Genomic DNA, 24,802 nt, shown 5'->3' on the forward strand with positions numbered 1-24,802 from the left:
AATATAAATATAAAAACTTGGATGTTAATGAATAAGAATTCTGAGTTCATCTTTTATTTACAATCATCAGAAAATATGGTTAGCGATATTACGCAAAGAACAGTAAATAATATTAGAAAAACTATTTTTAACCGATAAATGTGCAAATGTTTTGCAGATGTTTATGAAGTAACGTTACGTGCTGAATGTGATTCTATATGTTTAAAAATAACGGTGGAATGAAATATGCTGAAAATCAACAAACAAGATCATGATTTCGTATCCCACACCAAGAAATTGGTGAAATTTTATATTTGTATTTAATTAGTTTATTTTATTTAGCGTAAAAAATAAATAAATAAATAAATCTGAGGTCTTTTAATTTGCCCGTTATTTACCCGAATTCCACTTCACCGGAAACTGTCGGTTCGGATTGCTCGTTGCTTTTATTACGGATCCGGTGAAATTTCCGTGTGAGAAACGAGTTAATATCGATTTGGTTTGAGTGAGTATGATTTATTGAAGTATTAGTTATCGGCTTGAGTTCATTTTGTCATTGTTTCGTACTGGACTTTGATAAAACGAGTTAATCAGTTGAGAGCGGTCAGAATAAAGGCTTTTTGTGACCGTTAGCTCACAGCTAACGTTAGCAGTGGTCTGGTTTGACCGAAATGATTCCCGCTGGTATTTTCTGACAAACCGGTCCGAATTATGGATTTAAAATACTACATTTCACATAAACAACACGATTTCCGCGCTATAAACAGTTTTAGCTATCATACACCTGTTTATTTGGCTAGCTAACGTCAATGGTTAGTCACATTGTGACACGTTACTCCAACGTGAAATCGGCCTTTAAATAGTTTTAAGAACTTTCACCTGATTTGAGTACTTTCAGATAATCTCTGATTTCAGTGCTTTAAACTCAGGTCAGGTTGATTTTCAATATTTCCAATCTGATTTCAGTACATTGAGTGTTGGCTTTCAGTTTATTGTTGCCTTTTTAGAGGACAGTTTATTAAAATATAGGGGATTTTATGTTTTTTAAAATAGATTCAGCTATATCTCTAATATTTAAACTTATTTAATGTTGACTTTAGAACTAACTAAGATGGTTTCAGGCCGAATTTAGACCGATTCAGAGCTGTCCTGAAAATCCTGAAATCGGCTGATCGGTCTGTCAAGAATTTCTGATTTGGTGTTTGTTTATTTTGGGTTATTATGTGCTATAGATAAATGCATGCAACATAAAATTCAACGGCTTTAGATGTAGACTCAAGTAATAGTACTATGATAATTACTGTAAACTATGAGGTGAATTGCAGAACTAATTTAAAGGGTTAGTTCACCCCAAAATGAAAATTATGTCATTAATGACCTGCCCTCATGTCGTTCCAAACCCATAAGACCTCCGTTAATGGAGTGATAGAAAGCTCTCGGACTAAATCTAAATCTTAAACTGTGTCCCGAAGATGAATAGAGGAGGTCTTACGGGTTTGGAACAACACGAGGGTGAGTCATTAGTGACATAATTTTCATTTTTGGGTGAACTAACCCTTTTAAGATCTTGATTGTGTAGGCGGAGCAATGTTTGTGTGTGTTTTAGCAGCCTCAACCATGTATAAACCACAGTTATTTAAAGTTGTTAATGATGTGTTTGCCTTCTGTTTAAGGTGGGTGTTCGGCCCAAGATGTCTTTCCCTCCTCATCTCAACCGGCCACAAATAGGCATCCCAACGATGCCACCAGGAATCCCTCCACCACAGTTTGCTGGGTTTCCACCGTCGATGCCTCCCGGTAATCAAAATAAACTAGATTTAACAGACCTTGTGTAGGCATATCAGTGTTCATGTGGATCATCTATTAGATCACGGGATTGAATTACATGGAACACACATTGGCAGTTGCTTTGGATAAAAGCATCAGCTAATTGCATAGGCTTCATGTTGATTATAAAGATTCAGTGAGCTTTTATGACTGTCAACTGTTTCAGCTTCATTCTACAGCATGGTGTTGCTTGCTTTGAGTATTCAAAGTTTTGATAACAGATTTGCTGTCATGCTTAATGCAATATTTTCAAGGAAGTTTAAGGTCTGTTCTGTTGTTTTTTAAGGGGCCGCATTAGATCTCTTCTGCATTGCTAGGTTAAGTTTCTATGCTAAATGAGCCTAAATGATTATAAAATGTAACTTTGACAAATTCAAATTAGTTTTAAATTTGTCATTATTTTCTGATGATGTTGATTTTTTTTTTTCCTTTATAGGAACCCCAATGATTCCTGTCCACATGGGCATTATGGCTCCAGCCCCTGCGGTAATGTTATTTAATTATAGAAAATTGTTATTTCTTTGAATTACGTTCAAAACCATTCTGCAAAACCAATATCGATTCTTAAATCCCAAGAACGTAGTATGATATAAAAGTGAATAAAACGTCACTAAACATTGTGTGCACACATCCCATATAATAATCACAAAAAGCTTTTCTACTTTTGATATGAGAAAGTCTCAGCTTTCAAATAATTATTTTTTGGCATGCTTAAAAGGGTCATGAAACCCTAAAACATTTTTTGAGGCGTTCACAGGTCCCACACCAGTGAAAACAGTAAAGCAGATATGAACCATTATTGCGATGAGTGATGTATATTAGTTAATTTGGAGTGGTGAGTGGCTGGAGAGTGTCATCAGTTTTCTGAGTTTTTTTCAGTATTATTCATGAGAATGTGCTCTTATGATCCAATCACAATGCTGTATTATGCATGAGGTCATATTACAGCAGAAAATTGAAAATCTCCTGAAAGAGCTTTTGCGTTGTCAGTTCACTGACAGTAACATTTATTTAATAAGTAATAACACGTAGAGAGTGCGTAAGAGAAAATGGTTTGATTTTATAAGTTTGCCCATTTACAAAGAAATTAACGGTATGTCATTTTTATGGTAGGTTTATCTTAACATTTAGAGGCAGAATACCAACCAAAAAAATCCAGGAAAAACAGATTATATAAATGTTAGAAATTGATTTGCAGTATTTGTTCCCCAAGCCAAACCTGACTTAGTACTTGGTGCAGAAACCCTTGTGGTTTTTATAGTTGGTCACCAGGTTTGCACACGTCTCAGGAGGGATTTTAATCCACTTCTTTTTACAGATCCTCTCTAAATCCTTAAGGTTTCTTGGGTGTCGTTTATCAGCTTGTTTCAGCTCCCTCCACAGATTTTCTGTAGGATTGAGGTCTGGAGAGAAACTAGGAAGCTCCATGACCTTAATGTGGTTCTTCTTGAGCCACTCCTTTCTTGCCTTTGCAGTATGATAGTTTAGATGAATCTTTGTTATATAGCTGTTTTGTTGTTTGAATAATATTAGTGACATATTCATATGTGTGACAGAACGGAAGAGACACTGTGCGAGATGCGGGTTGTTGTGACATGCTTTAAGTGTGAGTCAGACAGCAAGACGAGACTGCAACTTATTGCACTTAACTCTTTTTAACATCAAGCAATTCTTTGCCATATGTGTCGAACTACAATTTCAACTTTCTTCAACGTTATAATATAAGTAGCTTATTAAAGGATTCAGATATCGCACACTCTTGCAATATGCATTTTGTGATATTTACATTTGCAATATTTTGATAATTTCGATATATCGTGCAGCCCTATTTTAAATTTTAAATGTTTTTTTTTTTGGTTGATATTCTGTCTCTGTATGTTAAAATAAACCTACCATAAAAACAACAGACCCTTAATGTCTTTGAAAGTGGGCAAACTTAAAAAAAACAAGAGGATCAAATAAATCTTCTCTCAACTGTATCATGTCTTCAAATTAAATATGTGCAAATAAGGGCACTGACACAGTAGCATACACAGCAAACAATGATATAGACCAAAAAGTAAACCAAATTAAACTTATTTTTTTATTTTTATGTTTAAACTGATGTGTGTCACTTGTTCAGAGACTTCAGTGCTGGTAAATATGAAAATATTATTAGAATTTTAAATGTTGTTCTTAATAGTCCAATACCACTGCTGATATTTATTACAAATAATAATTTATCAAAGCATATTTGATTTGTAGTTGTTAGTAATCTCAAATTGTTAAGACATCTTGAGAGTTCGTTATCATTATTAGTATTTTTTTTTAATTTGTTTTATCATATCAAGGTAGCCCCTACCTCCGTTGTTGTTATTGTTTTAATTTTTTTCTCTGCTCATTTTTTAACATTCATTTGTCTGTATAATGAGTGTGTTGTAGGTCTGTGTTTTATTGGTTGTTTTCTCCCCTCTTCACTCCCACTTTTCCACAGCTTTACATGCCCATTTCTGGAGTCTTGTTCAAATCTAAGGTGTGAAAGACCAGTGCTAAAAACAGGGAGGTTTTAATGTGGTGTGACCGTTTAATACTAGTTACAGCACGAGATAAACATGAATGAACATCAGTACAACTTACAGAAATATATCCCGTCTCATCTAATCGCTCAATTCAAGATTCAAGATTTTTATTCGTCACATACAAAATTATATATAGCATATATAACCAGCAGTGAAATGTGAGTCAGGTCCGCTCCATGGACAGTGCAATTATTAAAGAAAACAACACAGATGAAAAATACATAAATAAAGCTATGTAAGAATGAAATAAAAGTAAACAATAAAAATATAAGAATAAAATATAAAAAATGTATATTGTAGAATTAAACATAGAACGCAAAATAATGTGCATGAATGTAAACTGTAGTCTTAAATATTAAGATGTACAGGGATGTACATTGTGCATATGTGCATTTTATATGCATTTTACTGTGTTTACAGTGTTTCAACCACAGAGAGATAAAACAGCTTGTAAGCAATGTCACATGACATCATATTTATTTTAGGAAAGTCATTCAATGTCCATCATTTTGTAAGTAAGCTAAAAAAATAACTTTAGAGAGGCGTTTGCTAAATATATGCACTATATAATTAGACACATAGTTATATCAATTGAATATACAGTAGAAACTAAATTTTTGTTGCATCATTTACATAAAACCGTGTAAATACAATAAAATTAGCTGAAAGCAGATTTTATATATCTAATATAAACAGATATTGAAATTGATACTCTGTTTATTTTAACCTGTCAGGGATGTCTGTATAGTTTAAAGCTTTCATTGAGAAGGGTTTTTTTTTCTTTTTTATCTTAATACGCAGAATATGCTTCTTGTTGAATCAGAATTTTAGAGAGAAGCCAGATCTCATTTTTATATTCGTCACCATCACATTATAGTTTTTTGTCACATGGCTACATATTAAAGGATTAGTTCACTCGTTATTTAAAATTTCCTGATAATTTTCTCACCCCGTGTCATCCAAGATGTTCATGTCTGTCTGTCTTCAGTCGAAAAGAATTTAAGGTTTTCCAGGAAAACATTCCAGGATTTTACTCCATTTACTGGACTAAATGTATATAATTTTTATTTATTTTATTTTTTTAGAAAATGACCAATCGTTTGGTGAGATACGACCCTTATTCTTTGACTAGGATCATGTAGGGCTCTTTGAAGCTGCAATGAAACCACTATTTGATCCCCATTCAAGTTCACTTTATGGTGAAAAACCCTGTATTAATGTTTTCCTCAAAAACCTAAAAGTCCATGTAAAGTCAATATTAAATGCATGTTTATCACACCACAGAAAAATGTGTTATTTACCAGCCGCCCAAATTTAATCAATAAAAAAAAAAAAAAAACCAAGGGAATAAAGTAAGCTATCAAAATCTTGCTCTCAAACTCTGGGGGCGTGTCCTCTGGCACTGAAACCACGCCCACTCTCTGAAAAGTTGCTGTCTCAACTGTCTTCTTCTGCAGCTTACTTAAATGAGACCGAGCTGTTTTGTAAATTATTGCAATCAGGTATTATGCATTTACGTGGCGAAGGCATAGCTAGCGATCAACGTCTAGTCATGCTTTAAGCCCCGCCCACAAACTCTGAACACGAAAATGGTGATAACCCTTTTAACTCCGCAATTAAGTACTACATATTTCACAGTCTTTGTAACATGTTTCCACAGTGCATTTATAATGTGTTAAGAAACAATTCTCAGATACACAGACTTTAATTTCTTTTTGACTGAAGACAGATAGACATGAACATCTTGAATGACACGGGGGTGAGTGAAGTATCAGGAAATGTTGATTCTGGAGTGAACTAACCCTGTAATTGTGATGTGATGTATCAGGTTCTCATGCCCACGGCGATGCCTGTGATTAGTAAAGTCGCTGCTCCCAGGAAGGAAAGCGCTGCTCTGGCAAAAGACGGCAATGACGGCAGCGGCCCCACGACTACCGTGTTTGTGGGCAACATCTCTGAGAAAGCGTCAGACATGCTCATCAGACAGCTGCTGGCCGTGAGTATTACATCACATCCAGTCCTTCCAGTCTCAAATCTCAACTAGTAATAATCACTTATGCATTTTCTTTATACATTCTGCAATGTGGAGATCAGAGATCAAAAAAGGTTCACTTGATAATAGTTTGAGTTTTACTCTAAAGTAAAATCAGTCTCGATTAGGGCTGCACGATGTGTCGTTTAAGCATCGTTATCGCGATATACGAATCCACGATAGTCACATCGCAGAATGTGCGATGTAGGCTGTCGTAGTTGATCCGTTATTCATTAACTCTACGGGCCAACTGCCCCCTGGCCCTTGACGAATGTGATTCGCGGAGAGCGCGAGAGAGAGCGCACTTGCGCGAGAGAGAGCGCACTTGCGCGAGGGAGAGCGCGAGAGAGAGGGAGAGCGCACTTGCGCGAGAGAGAGGGAGAGCGCGAGAGAGAGGGAGAGCGCACTTGCGCGAGAGAGAGGGAGAGCGCGAGAGAGAGGGAGAGCGCGAGAGAGAGCGCACTTGTGCGAGAGAGAGGGAGAGCGCGAGAGAGAGGGAGAGCGCACTTGCGCGAGAGAGAGGGAGAGCGAGAGCGAGAGAGAGCGCACTTGCGCGAGAGAGAGGGAGAGCGCACTTGCGCGAGAGAGAGGGAGAGCGAGAGCGAGAGAGAGCGCACTTGCGCGAGAGAGAGGGAGAGCGAGAGCGAGAGAGAGCGCACTTGCGCGAGAGAGAGGGAGAGCGCGAGAGAGAGCGCACTTGCGCGAGAGAGAGGGAGAGCGCGAGAGAGAGCGCACTTGCGCGAGAGAGAGGGAGAGCGCGAGAGAGAGCGCACTTGCGCGAGAGAGAGGGAGAGCGAGAGAGAGCGCACTTGCGCGAGATAGAGCGCGAGAGAGAGGGAGAGCGCGAGAGAGAGCGCACTTGCGCGAGAGAGAGGGAGAGCGCGAGAGAGAGGGAGAGCGCGAGAGAGAGGGAGAGAGCGAGAGAGAGCACACTTGCGCGAGAGAGAGGGAGATAGATAGAGAGAGAGAGAGAGAGCTTGAAACAACACGAGCACGGTCTTGCTCTCTCTCCCTCGCGAATAATAATCAATTGACACGATGGTGTCGATGTTTAAATCATTTAAAATGAGAATGAAAAAATTTGATTTCATATCGCAATATATATCGCAGAAAAATAAAATATCGCAATGTCATTTTTTCCCAATATCGTGCAGCCCTAGTCTTGATAAAATTTCATGTTCAGTGTTAGTTGGATTGATATTAATAATAACCACTTGTTTTTCAGAAATGTGGTTTGGTATTGAGCTGGAAACGAGTTCAAGGTGCCTCAGGGAAACTCCAAGGTAAAACATTTTTTAACCCCTAAACTGATTTCTGAGCCTTTCAGTGTCTGAGAACAGCTTCATTCATATATGATCTGAGCGGAAATCAGCAGCGCATATTTGTATTTGCCTGCAACTCAATAAAATAACAGCTGGATGACTTACTGTTTGAAAATGAATAAGTTAAGAGACACATTATTTTTGTAATTTTACAGTAAACTTTTTTTCTTCAGTGTTTATTGTACAGTGTTACATTTCTTATTTTAATAAAATCACAAACTCAATGTTGTAGTCAATAAATAAAATTACAATTACATCATGATTATTATTAATTTTTTTTTTTTTTCATTGAAGTAGTCAAAAACGGTGAGAATGATGCCTGTGAAAAAGTGGAAATATTATTTTTTTTTTTACTGAAATGGTTACTGAAAGAGGCTTGAACTGTTTCTTGTAAAACGGTAACTCAAAGTAGTACAGCCTTTTATCAAGTTCTTCCCAAATTCTGCAGCCCGAAAAGGATTTAAAAAGATATTTGAAAGAAAACCCTTTACTTAAGTTTTTTTTTCTTCCTATGCATAAACACTTCCCACCAAAATCAACCCACTAGCTCTAGAACGATTTATTCTTTCTGAATATAGCTAGCTATTCAAACAATCTGGTGAAAATTGCTTTATTGTTTAAAATTGCAGAAGAAGAAAAAATTTAAATGCCCTTTTTTTTTTTTTTTTTTTTTTTTATCATATGAGTCTATTTGCATTTCCTGTGAATGTTATGATTATGACATCTTTTTTTGTTCTTTGCCTCCAGCGTTTGGTTTCTGTGAGTACAAAGAGCCAGAATCCACACTACGATCTCTTCGGCTGCTTCATGAGCTGCAGATCGGAGAAAAGAAACTTCTGGTCAAAGTCGATGCCAAAACCAAAGCACAACTGGATGAGTGGAAAGCAAAGAAGAAGAGCACCAGTGAAAATGGAGTAAGGAGTCAGGATGATACTAATATGAGAACGTACTGTACTGTATAAAATATATTCGATACAATTTTCAGTGGTGTTTTTGATTTCTGATTTTGCGATAATCTCCGATGCGTTTTGCCACAAAGATGCTGAGATTTGATCTATGTTTCTGTCAGAATGGCAAGGCGGAGGATGCTGCTGGTGAAGAGGAAGAGGAGGTTCTGGATGAAGAAACTAAAAAGCGGGACCAAATTGTGAAAGGTGCTATTGACGGCCTGATCCGGGAGTATTCGAGTGAGCTGAACGCTACATCACAAGACGATGAGTCGAGTCGCCGCAAAAAGAGGAGGGAAAAGAAGGACGAGGTAGGCTTTAGTTTATCTCAACCTTTTCTTCTTTTAATGTTTTGGTGGTTGTTTGATATACACGTTAGGTTGCCCTTTATGTTTTTGGAAATGTTAACCTCTCACCCCCTCATTTGTTTCTCCACTAGAAGTTAATAATGCATGCAAAAAAAACTCCTTCCAGATAATTTGTCATTTAGGGTGTGCTCAACAAAGTTATCTATATATATATATAGGGTATGTTATGTATTTTAACCATGGTTTCCATTTCTTTAGGAGGACTTCAGTGCCATGGAATTGGAAGATGACAAAAGAGATCTGATTTCCAGAGAGATCAACAAATTTCGTGATACGCACAAGGTAAAATGCTTGCTAATGTACTCCATATCACAGGAAGAACACAACAGCCTCTCACACCTAGTTTAGTTTGACAACACACCAGCATGAGTAAATGCTATTTAACCTGTCAATTCCAATAAAAATTGTATTACATTTAAGCTTTAAATTGAATGATATAGTGCAGGAATCATATTAAGACTAGGCCTCAGTGGCTTGTGTAGCGTGGCCTTCATGTTAAGGGTGGGAAATGTAGTCACACATACAATGCATGGACGTTCTGTGCACTTCCCTTAAAGCTAATCTATTCATTAAACCCCACCATTATGATAGAGATCATATGGTGACTAAACCAAGATGAATCTGTCAGCTTTGGAAAAAGTTGCAAGGATAGGATGTAAGTATGAGCTTTCCATTTTTCTCTATTTGTACTGGGCGCCCCCTTCTGGAGGACTCGCACAGGGGCAACTGCACCGACTCGCTCTGAAACTGAATCTCTGGGGTTAATATCAGGCACTCATGAGGGTGTTACATCATGTCTACAGTGTTTAGAAAAGGGATGAACTATAAATCGACAAATTCTCTGGTTCTGTGAGACACGGGCGGCCAGTGAAGCTGTGTGGGTCTGCTAGTAAAAGTGATGTTGGTGCTATAATGAATACTGCTGACTTGAATAACAGTGAATTGGCCGATTCGGCTCTTGTGAAAGTAGGGGGCGCCCCTCCACAGCACACGGACTTTCTGAAGATTTTAACAGGTATGAATTCGCTTTGTGATTGAGATTACTGCCATCACCTCTCTTCATTTCTGCTTGCTTGCACTTTTCTTTTCTGTTAAGTGTTTCTTTGTGTGTGTTTAACATCTCGTATCGCTAAAGAATTACTTCAAATCCAAGAAAATGGTTTAATTTGTGAACACCGAATATTAAACTTTGAAACGTCACAGACACATGATTTCTCAAATCGTACATCTTGAGGAGAGATCGCTTTTCTGGGAGATTGCGGTTACATTTAGTAAAAAAAAAAAAAGTCCCATATGCATAGCAAACATACATTTTATATATATATATATATATATGTACACAGTACAGACCAAAAGTTTGGAAACATTTCTATTTTTAATGTTTTTGAAAGAAGTTTCTTCTGCTCATCAAGCCTGCATTTTTTTTGATCAAAAATACAGAAAAAAATTTAATATTTTGAAATATTATTACAAATAAGAATAATAGTTTTCTATTTGAATATACTTAAAATAATTTATTCCTGTGATGCAAAGCTGAATTTTCAGCATCATTCCTCCAGCCTTCAGTGTCACATGTCACATCTGTCGATCACATGATCATTTAGAAATCATTCTAATATTCTGATTTATTATGAGTGTTGGAAACAGTTCTGCTGTCGAATATATTTGATCAATAAAAGTTAAAAAGAACTGCATTTATAAAAAAAATAAAATAATAATAATATATTTTCTTTACTATCACTTTTTATCAATTTAACACATCCTTGCTGAATAAAAGTATTGATTTTATTGTAAAAAAAGAAAGAAAAAAATGAATGACCCCAAATTACTGACCAGTAGTGTATATTGTTATTACTAAATTTTTTTTTTAATTTTTTTATTTTTTTTTTACTTTTTATTCATCAAAGTATCCTAAAAAAGTATCACATGTTCTGAAAAAATATTAAGCAACAGAACTGTTTCCAACTTTGATAATGAATCATCATATTAGAATGATTTCTAAACGATCATGTGATAATGATCCTAAAAATTCAGCTTTGCATCACAGAAATAAATGATCATTTAAAGTATAATAAATTTAAAAACAATTATTTTAAATTGTAATAATATATCACAATATAAAAACAATCTGTATTTTTGATCAAATAAATGCAGGCTTGATGAGCAGAAGAAACTACTGTCAAAAACATTAAAAATAGTAATGTTTCCAAACTTTTGGTCTGTACTGTATATTTATATACAGACACACAATCTCTTGAAGCATCTAAGAGACATTTTTTAAACCGTTCTTCTGTATTTAGTATTTTTAATGTTGATGAGATCAGATCTCTGTGTGGAGCACTGGCTGTTATCAGACAATAATCTCACTGGATTATTGCAATTAATGGCAAAATTAATGTTTGGAAATGTAAACCAATATTTCCTACCGATACACTACGGCAAAAGATAGAAATAACTGACTAGTTTCTGTAAAAATACTAGTATTCATAATTTTGGCCACCACTTTATATGCCAAAATATTATATATACTTTTACATAAATAATTTTGAAATCGATTTTATTTGTAAGTATTTTTGACTTTATTTTAATTCAAGGATTAGTTGTTTTTTCAATGTGCTTTTATTATTTGTGGTACTTTTAGTCATTTTGCTTCAACTTTCTAAATTTCCAAAATATTTTTGATTATTTTTTTTGTTTTTTGTTTTCTACTATCTGCCTTTTAAATACTTTTAAATGCGCTTTAGTTATTACTAGAATGAAAACTTGATGTAAAATGTTAATAAAATATAACTTCCTTGTAAGATTCTCCAGTAGAAATGTTCCTTAAAAGCAGCGTCACTTGTAAACAGCGTTTATGTAATTACTTTTAGCGTAATGCGTGTATCTACAGTTTGTTTTATTGTCCTGTCTCCTCTTCACCTCCTTTATTATGTGTTTATTTACTGCTTTGCTCAGTTGCGTAACACCCACGGTTAAGCCATTACGAAAATAGTTTCATATTAAAATAGAGACTTTAGTTTTCTGTGAAGTAGTAGCTGTTGATAGACGTCAGATGCTTTGTCGAACTGCGATGCGAGAGCTTTTGAATTGAGACTAAAGCCGTGGATGTCATGCCGCTCTTCAGTGCATTTCATAATCGCTCAGTCTGATCCTCTGAGGGCCGTGTCGTCTGCCGTGGGGGTAAGCACTCTCTACACCTTCATTTGTTGCCTTTTCTATCCAAACCACAAAGAAACTGCAAAGAAAACGAAGGATTTCTAACAAATACAGTATGCAATGCTCCTGTCACAACGTTTTCATTATGTCTGGAAGTTGTTTTTGCGAAGAGAATAGTTTGTTTTTATTTTCCCTTGTGAATCCTTTGACTTGCTTTTCCTCCCAGGCCTAACAATAAAGGCTTGTAGGGCCACGGAAGCGCTGTGAGTCGCTAGTCAACACCTGTAAGTGAACAAACAACTAGTTTCACAAGGATTGAAGCCTCTTTATGTTGATCATGTGATGAGACGGATATTACAGCGCCCTCAACGGTTTCTGATCTTATTCAGTTGTTTGCAACGTCAAATTTATATCTCGAAAGTGGTTTCCAGGTTTCCTTCGCTTAATTGCTAAAGAATTTCTAGATTCACATGCCGCTTCGAAAGTCGAAGAGTCTACAATGAAAAAAGTTTTAGATTTACGTTTTATTAAAATATTTAAAGCTGAGATCAGACATGCGTGTTGGAAACCCGTTTCTGCCACGTGATAAAAGTAATTGCGACTTTTTATCACCGATAAACTCTGTGAAATAAACATTAAATAAAAAAATAAAAATATATTAAAATATAAAATTAGACTTTAAAAAATATTTATAATGAATTCAGAATTTTTGTCCTATACATTTTGGTAAATATAAATACAAATATATGTTAAATGAAAAATTTGAAATATAAAAGCTGAAAGAAATTAGTACAAAATTAATACATTACTTTTTTTTATATATAAATATATATCTTTCAAATACCTTTCAACAATTTGCACATTTATATTCAGAAAAAGATATTCAGAAAAAAATGTATAAATGTTTGTAAATAAAATTTGAAATATAAAAGAAAAAAGTTAATATAAACATAAATAAAAAGGAATCAAATACATTTTTTCATACTGAAAAATAAATATTCTTCAATATAGATGTCAAAATATATAGAAATATAAAAGTTGATAAAGAAAATGGGATAAATACAATGACAAAATATGAAATATACAAATATATATTTATGATTAAATACCTTGTTAAAAGGAATCAAATACGCTTAAAAAATATATATATATTTGTATTAATAAATATTTATAAACCCAGATTAAAAAAGAAAAATATAAGTGAGAAAATGTTAGAATAAATATGTAAATATTTATAAATAAACACCTTTCAACAATAACTACTTATACATTTGGATAAAAGCATCCTCTAAATTAATAAATGTAAAACGTTTTTTTTTTTAAATGAAGATAATTGTGATAAATTGTGACTCTTTCCTCAATAGTGAGTTTATATCTCGTAATTAAAAAAAAATTTATTCTAATAAATTGCAAACAAACTCAAAATTGTAAGACAGCTGCAATTACCTTTTATCTATTTATTTAGTGGCAGAAACATTTTAAGTGAATAGTGTTAATTATTTTTCACTAGCTAAACAGATTTGCAAACTCAAAATTAAAATGTTCAAATTACCCACTTTTAATGTTTTGCTTTATTTTGGTGTCACTAATCAATTAGGTATTTGATCATGTGACTCTTTGTAGATGCTTTTACCTCAATTGAAGCTAAATATATGATCTTGTCAGGTTTTATTCATGTAGCTCCACTGATACTGTTATTAAAATAACTCCTACAGAGACGTTATGCTGATAAAGTAATTTATAATTCAGCGTTTATTGAATACTCTAGTGGTCTCAGACTCTTGGTGAATGTGTTTGAGTGCACATGTGAACGGCAGGGACTGTAAACCACTTTCTCATAGAGTGATGTAGTGTCATGTGCCTCTGTCTTGTGTTTGAGCAGTCGCTAATCCAAAAACTTCCCTCCCCGTTTTCCCACAGAAATTGGAAGAGGAAAAGGGGAAGAGAGAGAAGGAGAGGCAGGAGCTGGAGCGGGATCGCAAGGAGAGAGACAAGGAGCGCGAGAAGGAACGGGAACGACGGGATCGCGAGCGGGAGAAGGACCGAGAGAGGGAGCGCGAGAGAGAGAGGGAGCGTGAGAGGGAGAGAGAGAGAGATCGAGACCGTGAGCGCACGAAAGAGCGTGACCGGGAGAGAGAGCGAAGCCGTGACCGCAGCGAAAACCGCAGTCGATCCAGGTACTCCAGAGAGATTTTATATATATATATATATATATATATATATATATATATATATATATATATATATATATATATATATATATATACATGCATACACACACACACAATATATATTAATGCATATACACACACACACGTGTATATTAGGGCTGAAACGATTCCTCGAGTAACTCGAGTTACTCGATTACAAAAAATGATCGAGGCAAATTCCTCTGCCTCGAAGCCTCTTTTAATTTATTTTAAATCTCCCGTCAGGTTCTTTCGCAATGATTTTTTAATGTGACACATTGCGTTTACGTCACCCACAAAGTGGAAGGAGACGCAAGCGCTGCATCCGAGATACTGCAAGGAGTCAGCAGTGTTTGATTAGAGCGCGCGGGCAAACGTGAAGAGAACGTCGTGGCGTGTGTCCATTGCAAGATAGAGCTGGCATACAACAACTAGGGCCATATGATTTCCGCGATGCAGAAAACGCAGAGGGAATCGCGGAATCCAGTCATAAAAACGGAGTTTAACGGAGTTTAACAGTTTAATGCGGAATGGCACGAAATTTGACAAATTGTGAATGAATTAATCAAAAATAGGTCATTGCACTTACATCAAATCAAATATGGACTAATATCTGTAAATATTAAGCCGGAACAGTCTATTTAAATATGAATCCTGCATGTTCTGTGTGTCTCTGTTAATGAATGGAGCAGAAGCGCGAGTTCCTTTATCACACACACTGAAGCGCGCGTACTGTCTCACTAAATAAGGACGTGAACACATGAACAACATTTCCAGAACTGTCCTGACAGTCATGAGCATTTGACCGCATTTGACCGTTGTCACATCACAATACAAAGAACTGTAAAGGTACGTCGACCCGTCAAAATAAAAGTCCTTTTTTTAAGGTTTAATCACACAACATTTCTTCCATGTTTTATTTTTAATAGTAAATCCCCTTTGTTTACCAAAAAGTTAAGTTTGCTTAATTGTCAATAATTAAAATGTAAATTAAATTAATGTTTTGTATTTAATGTTTAATGTGCATCTCAGAAAATGCTTTATTTTAAACCCCAACTGAATGGCACTTAAATGAACTTAATTCATCTGTCAACTTTATTGTCATTGTTCACATTACGAGTACAGACAGAGAAACAATGGGTAATAATTAAATGTTTATTTTTGATGTATGCAATGCATTTGATGCATTTAAAAAGTAAAAAAAAAATTCTAAAAAAGGAAACTTATTTGTTCATTTTAAGAGCCCCAGGAGTCTTATTTTCTCTCGCATAATTAATATTGCACTTTAATTAAGCAAAAACACATTTTATCCGATTACTCGATTAATCGATGGAATTTTTGGTAGAATACTCGATTACTAAAATATTCGATAGCTACAGCCCTAGTGTATATATGTTAGTGGGTTGGACTCCCAATCGAAGGGTTGTGGGTTCTAGTCTCGGGCCGGACGGAATTGTGGGTGGGGGGAGTGCATGTACAGTTCTCTCTCCACCTTCAATACCACGACTTAGGTGCCCTTGAGCAAGACATCGAACCCCCAACTGCTCCCCGGGCGCCGCAGCATAAATGGCTGCCCACTGCTCCGGGTGTGTGCTCACAGTGTGTGTGTGTGTGTGCTCACTGCTCTGTGTGTGTGCATTTCGGATGGGTTAAATGCAGAGCACAAATTCTGAGTATGGGTCACCATACTTGGCTGAATGTCACTTCACTTTCACTTTTTCACTTTCAAAAAAAAAGTGAAAAATTTAATGAGAATTTTTATGTATATTATTATTACATTTATGTATCTGTAAGATACTTTTATCCAAATGTATATTTCTGAAAATGTATAAGCAGACATTGTTGAAAGGTATTTTTAACAAGGTGTTTATTTATAAATATTTATATATTATAACATTCTCACTTGTATTTGTCTTTTTTTATCCATGTTTATATTTATACATTTATGAATATTTATCAAAACAAATATACATTTTTTAAAACCGTATTTGATCCCTTTTAACAAGGTATTTATTCATAAATACATATTTGTGTATTTCACATTTTGTCACATTGTATTTATCCCATTTTCTTTATCAACTTTTATATTTCTGTATATTTTGACATCTATATTGAAGAATATTTATTTTTCAGTATGCAAAATGTATTTGATGCTTTTTTATTTATAAATACTTTTTTCTTTTATATTTCAAATTTTATTTGCACATCTATTTATACATTTTTTTTTTTGTGAATATCTTTTTCTGAATATAAATGGGCAAATTGTTGAAAGGTATTTGATACCTTTAAACAAGGTGTTTTATTCAAAGATATATATTTATATTAAAAAAAATAATAAATGTATTATTTACTAATTTTATCAGCTTTTATATTTCAAATTTTTCATAAACATTTCTAACACATATATTTGTATTTATATTTACCAAAACGCATACATCTCATTTATGCAACATTATTATTTATAATATTTTTTTTACGTATTTATACATTTAGTCAACATTTACATAAATACCGAAATTTACTAAACATTAAGGATTTTTCCCGCCTTTTTTTTTCTAGAGCTACAAAATGTATATGCCAACATGTTCAACATCTGAAGTTCTGCATCTGCGATAAAGTGCAGACTTCATATATTGTGATTTGGGGGCTGTCTGTTTTCAGAGAACAGAGTCGCGATAGAGACCGAGATAAGGAGAAGAAGCGTGATCGTGAGGAAGATGAGGAAGAGGCGTACGAACGGCGTAAACTGGAGAGGAAGCTGCGAGAGAAAGAGGCGGCGTATCAGGAGGTGAATGACTCTATTCGGTCTCTCGATCACTGAACGATCACGTTCTTGAGCCACTATTTACCTTCTGTAATTACAACAGCGTCTGAAGAACTGGGAGCTCCGAGAGAGGAAGAAAGCCAGAGACTACAGCAAGGAGATGGAGAGAGACGAGGAACGCCGCCGTGACATGGTACACAACTATCTTCCTAATCTATTTACAATTAGCATTTAGCAGCCTAAGAATATATGAATAATATAGAGAATGTTTCCAAAGTAAATTGATAACTATAAAAATATAGTATTTAAATCACTATTAATTGATAAAGATACAAAGATAAGTTTGTGTACACATGTATAATCATGATTAATCCATTTGACAGCACTAATTTGCATGAATTATTTTCTTAATTACTTTTCATTAGTATATTGCACAAGTATATTGAAATCTATATTAATATTTATTTAATTCTTTTTTTAATTATTATTTATGAAAAAAAATTCATATTTTTAAATAGTATTTAAATTCATTCTAATTTCAATATTTGAATTACTTTTTTTATTAAAGAAAGATAAGTTGACATTCAAATGTAGTATTTAAGTGAATATTTTTGATTAATTTTTAATAATTATTTTTATTCATGAAAAGTATATTTTTTTTAGTATGGAAATTTTTTTTATAAATATTTTTAAATATAGTATTTAAATGCATTCTTAATTTAAATATTTGCATTTCTTTTTTATTAGTTAAAGAGAGATAAGTTTATGAATGCAAATAGTATTTAAGTGAATCTTTTTTTCAGTTTATGAATGCAAATAGTATTTAAGTGAATCTTTTTTCATAAATTTGTAATTATTTTTATTAATAAAGTAATAGAATACTTTTTGGTATGAAAAATAAATGGATAAATATTATCAAATATTATTTAAATGAATTTTTATTTAAATATTTGAATTGATTTTTTTTTATTCGTTAAAGAAAAATAATTTGATAAATTCAAATGTAGTATTTAAGTGAATATTTTATCATTACTATTTTTCAAAAATTATTTTTAGTAATAAAACGTAATAGAATATTTCTTTTAGTATGAAAAAATTGATAAATAATTTAAAAATATAGAATTTTAATTTTAATATTTAAATATTTTTTTATTAAAGAAAAATGTTGATTTAATTCAAATGTAATATTTAAGAATGCTTTTTAATAATTTTGTTTTGTAACAAAACACTAATTTATCAGTACATTCAAATGTAATAAGTTTTAAATAATAATTATTTTTAGTAATGAAAAATAAATGGAAAATGTTCATTTATAATAGTTATTTTATTGAATTTATTTTTAATAGTTTATTTTATTAATGAAAAATGATTGGACATAGAACAAATGTAGTATTTAAATGCATTTCATTATTTAATATTACCAATTATTTTTATAAATGGGAAAATTAATATGTAGGATGTTTCTCTCATATTGTTTTCTCAGGCTAAAGAAGGGAAGCGGCTGAAGGAGTTTCTGGAAGATTATGATGACGACAGAGACGACCCAAAATACTACAGGTGATCAATCTATGGCCACGTTTAGAGGCAGACCGATCTGAAACGGCATATTATCTTCAGCACAAACAGATCTAGTTATCTTACCACTGACGTCCTCCAAACTCTGTCTGAAAAATGTGTGTTTCTCTGCTTGGCCTGCAGGGGCAGCGCTCTCCAGAAGCGTCTGCGGGACAGAGAGAAGGAGACGGAGCTGGATGAACGTGACAGGAAGCGGGAGAAGGAAGAGCTGGAGGAGATCAGGCAGAGGCTGCTAGCAGAAGGACATCCTGATCCAGACGCCGAGCTGCGCAGGGTGAGACCACGAGAGATTCACTCATAGACTTCACACATTCATATTCATTTAGTGAAATGCACTGTAAATGCATATCCATCAGATAAAAAATCTCATTTGATACATGTTCAAATGTTGTATTTAAATTAATTATTTTATTTCTTATTAGTTTTTCATTATTGACAATTTTGATACATATGTACAAATGTATTTAAATGAATTATAATTTTTTTTAATGAAAAATAAACCGATTAATTCAAATGTAACATTTAAATTATTTTATTATTTAAATTGTACGAATACTTTTGTTATTTGATGAAATTATTAATATATACAGATATAATATTTAAATATTTTTTCATTTAAAAATTTGTTGAAAGTGTAGTATTTCAATTAAATTATTTTATTTTAATTAATTTTATTAAATTTCTTCTCTATTTAATTTTTTTATTATTGAATAACTTAAATGTATTCAACTGTAGTATTTAAATGAGTTACATTTCCTTTTATTTTCTTACATTTTTTTGTATGCATCATGCTATTAATGAAAAATGTAATGTTCAAGTATAGTTGAAATTAAATATTTAAATTTTATTCATTGCTTTATAAATTATAAAATTATTAAGATATAGTATTTAAATGAGTAATATTATTTGATTTTAATTTAATAATTTAATTTTATTATTAATTTGTTACGAATTATATATATTTTTTAAATCTAATCAAGTGTAGTATCTAAAAGAATCTTAATTATTTAAAAAAGATGAATCTAATATTAAACTTTTATTATTTAAATAATAATTATTATATATATATTCATAATAACCGAGCCAGTATTTTAATATTAAATGATTTTTTTTGTCTTCTGCTTTTCAAATACTTGTTTCAAATTAAAGTGTGAGTGGTAAAGCTGAGTGGTGTTTTGTGGCTTAAAACGTAGTACTCGAAGAAGCAAAGTGCTCAGTGTTTTGCTCTCGTTTCACATCTTCTGCTTTTGTTGTGGTCAGATGGAGGAAGAGGCCGAGCGTTTGCGGCAGCCGCCCGTGAAGCCCGAACCCGAGGAGGAGAGAGAGCACAAGCCCCCTCGAGAAGAGCGTGACCGAGGCCGGGAGAGAGAGCGGCGCAAGTCTCACGTCCCCTCTGATGATGATGATGATGTAGAGGAAGGGGAGGAGCTAGAGGACGAAGAGGAGGTGAAGCCCTGCCTCAAACCCACCATGCGGCCCATCGTAGCCGCCCCGTCGGTGTCCTCAGCCAGCGGTAACGCCACGCCCAACACGCCCAGAGAAGAGTCGCCCTGCGGCATCATCATCCCTCACGAGAACTCTCCGCCCGAGAACCCGCTCCAGGAGGAGAACCGGCCCAAGATCGGCCTGAGCCTCAAACTAGGTGAGTTCCTTTCTGCTGTTTTGCAAATACAAGATGTCAATTATTTTAATTTCTCTAATGAAAATTAAAAACGTACAATGGGATGCAAAAAAACCCTTGCAGAATCTGTAAGTAATTTTCATAAAATAAGAGAGATCAAACACAACTATTTAAAAAGATTCAAACATTCAGTGATGCTCCAGAAGGAAACCAGATGCATTAAGAGCTGGGGGGTGAAAACTTTTGAACACGATGAAGATGGCCAAATTGTTCTTTTTTTTTTGTTGAAATATAATTTTTTTCCATTTAGTTCTGCCCTTCGTAAGCAACAGAAGATACTTGTATGTTTCTCAGAAAACACAAATTAAGTACAATTTACCCTGATCTTCAAATTCCAAAAGCTCTTAACGCTTTGTCTTGTGGACTAAATGTAAACATCTTGTACAATATCTTACTCAGGACAGTACTAAATAAACAATAACATGCATTTAGTATGACCTCTCTTACATTTTGAAAATTATTATCATTTTCACAGATTCTGCAAGGGGTGCACAAACTTTTGCATGCCACTGTACGTTTTCAAGGATGTGTAAATATTTATATTTATTTATAATTAGTTCATTAAGAATAACTTTAAATGCACAATGCAACTACGGTATTTAAATAATTCTTTATTTTTCTAATGAAAATGATAATTATGACGAATTTTATATTTATACATTTTTTTAATTTAATAAAATATTTTTTATTAATTATTTTACAAATGGAAAATTTATAAATCTATTAAAATAGTGCTTAAATTAAATGTAATTTTTCTGTTTGAAATTTAAAAGATAAATATATGCAAGTACTGTATTTAGTTATTTATTAATTAAATCTAAATTTGTGTATGCAAATATACTAGCTAAACAATTTTTTATTCATAAAATTAAATACATAAATATTCAACTATTGTATTTAAATGCGTTTTTTTAAATGTATTAATAAAAATAAATAGATAAATATAAGTAAAGCATTTAAATTATTTTTTATTGTGTAATGACAAAGATATTTATAAAACATTGTCATATAAGAAAATCAAAATAGTTCTTAGTGACATTTGGCTCAGTTTTCGGTAACACTTTAGAATAAGTTTCGATTAGTTAATGTTAGTTAACTACTTTAGTTAACATGATCCAACCAAGAACAATCCTTCTACAACATTTATTAATCTTAGTTGATGTTAATTTCAACATTTACTAATGCATTATTTTAATCAAAAGTTGTGCTTGTTTACATTAGTTAATGCACTGTCAATTAGCATGAACTAGCATGAACAACTGTTTTTTCAACATGAATAAATGCAGTAATCTATTGTTCATTGTTTGTTCATGGTAATTAATAAATTAACTAACGGACCATTATTATAAAGTGTTACCCAGTGTTCATTAGGAAACATTTGTGTTTCTCCTGTCACAAGGTTCTTCGACCGGTAGCCCCGGACAGCCCAGCGTAGCCAAGCGGAAGAAGCTGGTGGTGGAGAGCGTCTTCAACCGCTTCGACGATGACGAGGTGGACGAGGCGCCCCGGAAGAGGAAGCTGGTGCCTTTAGACTACGAGGATGAGGAGAAGGGAGCAGACCTGAGCGCGGCGGCCGGCGATAAAGGAGTCAATACAGAAGAGAAGCGCAAACACATCAAGAGTCTGATCGAGAAGATCCCCACGGCCAAACCGGAGCTCTTCAACTACCCCCTGGACTGGTCCGTCGTCGACACGGTGAGCCCCAGCAAATACTTTACTAATACAATTATTATTTTCTAGTCTAATCTATCTATCTGTTTTTCTGTTTCACTGAATTGCATTCAAAACATTCATACTTAAATAGTTCGACTGTATCAGTCTGAAAGATTAAACAATTTTTTTTAAAGTTTTGTCTCTTTTATCTACTTCCATTTTTTTTTTTCCAATGTAATTTTTCTGGATTTAAATTTTAATAAAATTAACATTTTTAGAAATGATTTTTTTTTTTTACAATTTACATTTACATAAAATACATTTTAAAAGTATTTAAATTTTAAAATTACACTTAAAAGAGTTATTTAATCCAAAAATGAAAATTGTTCCATGTTTTACTGTATTAACCCTTTAATGTTTTATAAAAATTAATACAATCTTTGGACCCTATGAAAATTATACAATTTAATTTTTTTTCAATTTATTAAGTTTTTAAAAAGTTTCAAACATTTTAATTATTTTTCCCTAATAATAATATTTTTTTCTGGATTCCGTTTTAATGCTTTTGTAATTATCAAAAAGCTGTGTCTAATTAATTGAATTTATAAAACTTAAACAGCTTAATAGTTTACTTTTTGTATATAAAATAGAGCTTTTTTTTAATTTAATTTTTTCAGAAATAAAATGTTCTCTTGTTGTTTTTCTGGATTTATAATTTAATACTGTATCAAAAACCGGTAATCATAAGGCATAAAACAATTTTTTTCTATGTTTTATCAAAAGACAATTAAACCGTTCCTTATTTTTTTTGGTAATCATAGTGGAGTGCAGCAGTTTATTGTATGAATTGAAACAAAAGAAAAATTTCAAATAAAAATAAATGACTTAATAATGTCTGTGGGGTTTTGTTCTTAATTCTTGAGCTGTGTTTTAATGTGTTTCATGTATAACTCATGTCATTGAATATTCACAGAGTCTAATGGAGAAGCGTATTCGACCGTGGATCAATAAGAAGATCGTAGAGTACATTGGTGAAGAAGAAGCCACATTAGTTGACTTTGTTTGCTCCAAGGTAAAACGTTTTATCAGGTTTCTCATTAGAGGTTGAGCGCTGATTTAAATGTGTAAAATATATATATATATATATATATATATATATATATATATATATATATATATATATATATATATATATATATATATATAAAATATAAATTAATAAAAAAATAAATTGATGTATTAAAATAATTAAAAAATTTGTATTAACAATAGTAAATTAATTTTAATTATTTTCATGGCAAATTTACATATGTTCAAATCGTATTTACAAAATGTATAAAAAAAATTGCTAAATTGTATTTAATTTCTTAATTTTATTTTTATTAATAAAATTAACAAAAATGAAATTCTGTATTTTAAAAAAATTCTGTATTTTTACAAATTAATTTTAATTTTGTATAAAAAATAGTAAATTGTATAAATTGTCTTATTGACAACTAAATTGGCGTTCAAATCTTATTTAAATACATTTTTATTAAAGAAATTACAAAATTGTATTTAAATAATTTTTTTCCATTTTATTTTTATTTATAAAAATATAAAATATAATTTATAAATAATTTATTTATAAAATTTAATAAAATTTAATTATAAAATTTGAATGGTTTCATTATTTTTATTTTAAAAATGATTTAAAAAACGTTTTATTAACAACAAATTGACAAATATATTTAAATTATTTTAACAATTTACATTTTGTGTAAAAATAAATTGTACAAATGATTTTTAATTTACTTTTTTATATTTTAATACATTTATCCATTTGTTTTATCAATTTACAGTTTATTTGAATACTGTATTTTAATATTTATTCACATTGTTTATTAATAACAAATAATACTTTTTGAAATACAGTCTTCCTTGAAACACTTTCCGCTCATGAAATCCTGTAATAATTGAATAAATCGCTGTTTGTTCTCAGGTAATGGCCCACAGCACGCCTCAAGGCATCTTGGATGACGTTGCGATGGTAAGTTTGTTGTTTTGCACTATTTCTGAAGTTGTATTTCCACATCTACACAATCTGAACTCTCCATCCCGGTCTCCTCAGGTGCTGGACGAAGAGGCCGAGGTCTTCATAGTTAAAATGTGGAGGTTATTGATTTACGAAACCGAAGCAAAGAAGATCGGCCTCGGGAAATGAACGAGCACTGAACGCCGATGAACTTTGCTTTTTCCCGTTTGGGCCGGACAGCTCATCTAGGTTTCAAAACAACTTGGGAAACTCGCTAATTTCTGACCTTTTGGAGTGAAAACACACTGAGCCGTTTGATTTCTCACGTCCCAGACGACGAGCGCCGAGAGGAAGAGGCTGGATTTCTCAGGGCCTTCCTGTTGAATTCGTCTCGGCCGGTTAGCGCTGCTTTCTGCGAGGAAGCCGTTGTGAATTGTTACTGTAATGATTGCCAGTCTCGTCTGGGTTGTGATTTTACCGTTTCTCTTCTTTTGGTCGCACTCACTCACCAACCGAACCAAAGAGTTTTCCCCAGTTGTTTTCCACTGAAACTAAAGCAGTCGATTGACCTCCGACCCCCTTCAACCGATTGACATCACAACCATTGATCGTCTTTGTTTTTGTACTTCTCAGTGGATGTGTTTTGAATAAAAGTGATTTTTTTTTTTTATTAAAATCATTTTGTGTGGTTTTTAATGTGTTTGGATTTGAACTTTGAAGCGGTGTGTCAGTCCATA

At 32.9% G+C, this 24,802-nt stretch overlaps 1 protein-coding gene across 2 annotated transcripts; it reads left to right on the plus strand.

Moving 5' to 3' along the window:
* The first annotated feature begins 321 nt into the window (after nucleotides 1–321).
* Nucleotides 322–24,741, plus strand: LOC127984071 (RNA-binding protein 25). 2 transcript variants are annotated; one of them, XM_052586541.1, is made up of 19 exons: nucleotides 322–484; nucleotides 1,653–1,776; nucleotides 2,243–2,292; nucleotides 4,280–4,318; nucleotides 6,193–6,360; nucleotides 7,622–7,679; nucleotides 8,466–8,632; nucleotides 8,788–8,976; nucleotides 9,232–9,315; nucleotides 14,110–14,366; nucleotides 17,040–17,166; nucleotides 17,246–17,335; nucleotides 18,626–18,699; nucleotides 18,841–18,991; nucleotides 19,978–20,359; nucleotides 21,798–22,093; nucleotides 23,025–23,123; nucleotides 24,033–24,080; nucleotides 24,162–24,741. In XM_052586541.1, the coding sequence occupies exons 2-19, from the start codon at nucleotides 1,671–1,673 to the stop codon at nucleotides 24,252–24,254; spliced, it is 2,478 nt and encodes an 825-aa protein (XP_052442501.1). In that variant the 5' UTR covers nucleotides 322–484; nucleotides 1,653–1,670; the 3' UTR covers nucleotides 24,255–24,741. The 2 variants fall into 2 exon arrangements, with proteins under 2 accessions (XP_052442501.1, XP_052442502.1); XM_052586542.1 differs by lacking the exon at nucleotides 4,280–4,318.
* The last annotated feature ends 61 nt before the right edge of the window (nucleotides 24,742–24,802 follow it).

Source organism: Carassius gibelio, chromosome B20, assembly GCF_023724105.1.
Source record: "Carassius gibelio isolate Cgi1373 ecotype wild population from Czech Republic chromosome B20, carGib1.2-hapl.c, whole genome shotgun sequence".
Classification (NCBI taxonomy): domain Eukaryota; kingdom Metazoa; phylum Chordata; class Actinopteri; order Cypriniformes; family Cyprinidae; genus Carassius; species Carassius gibelio.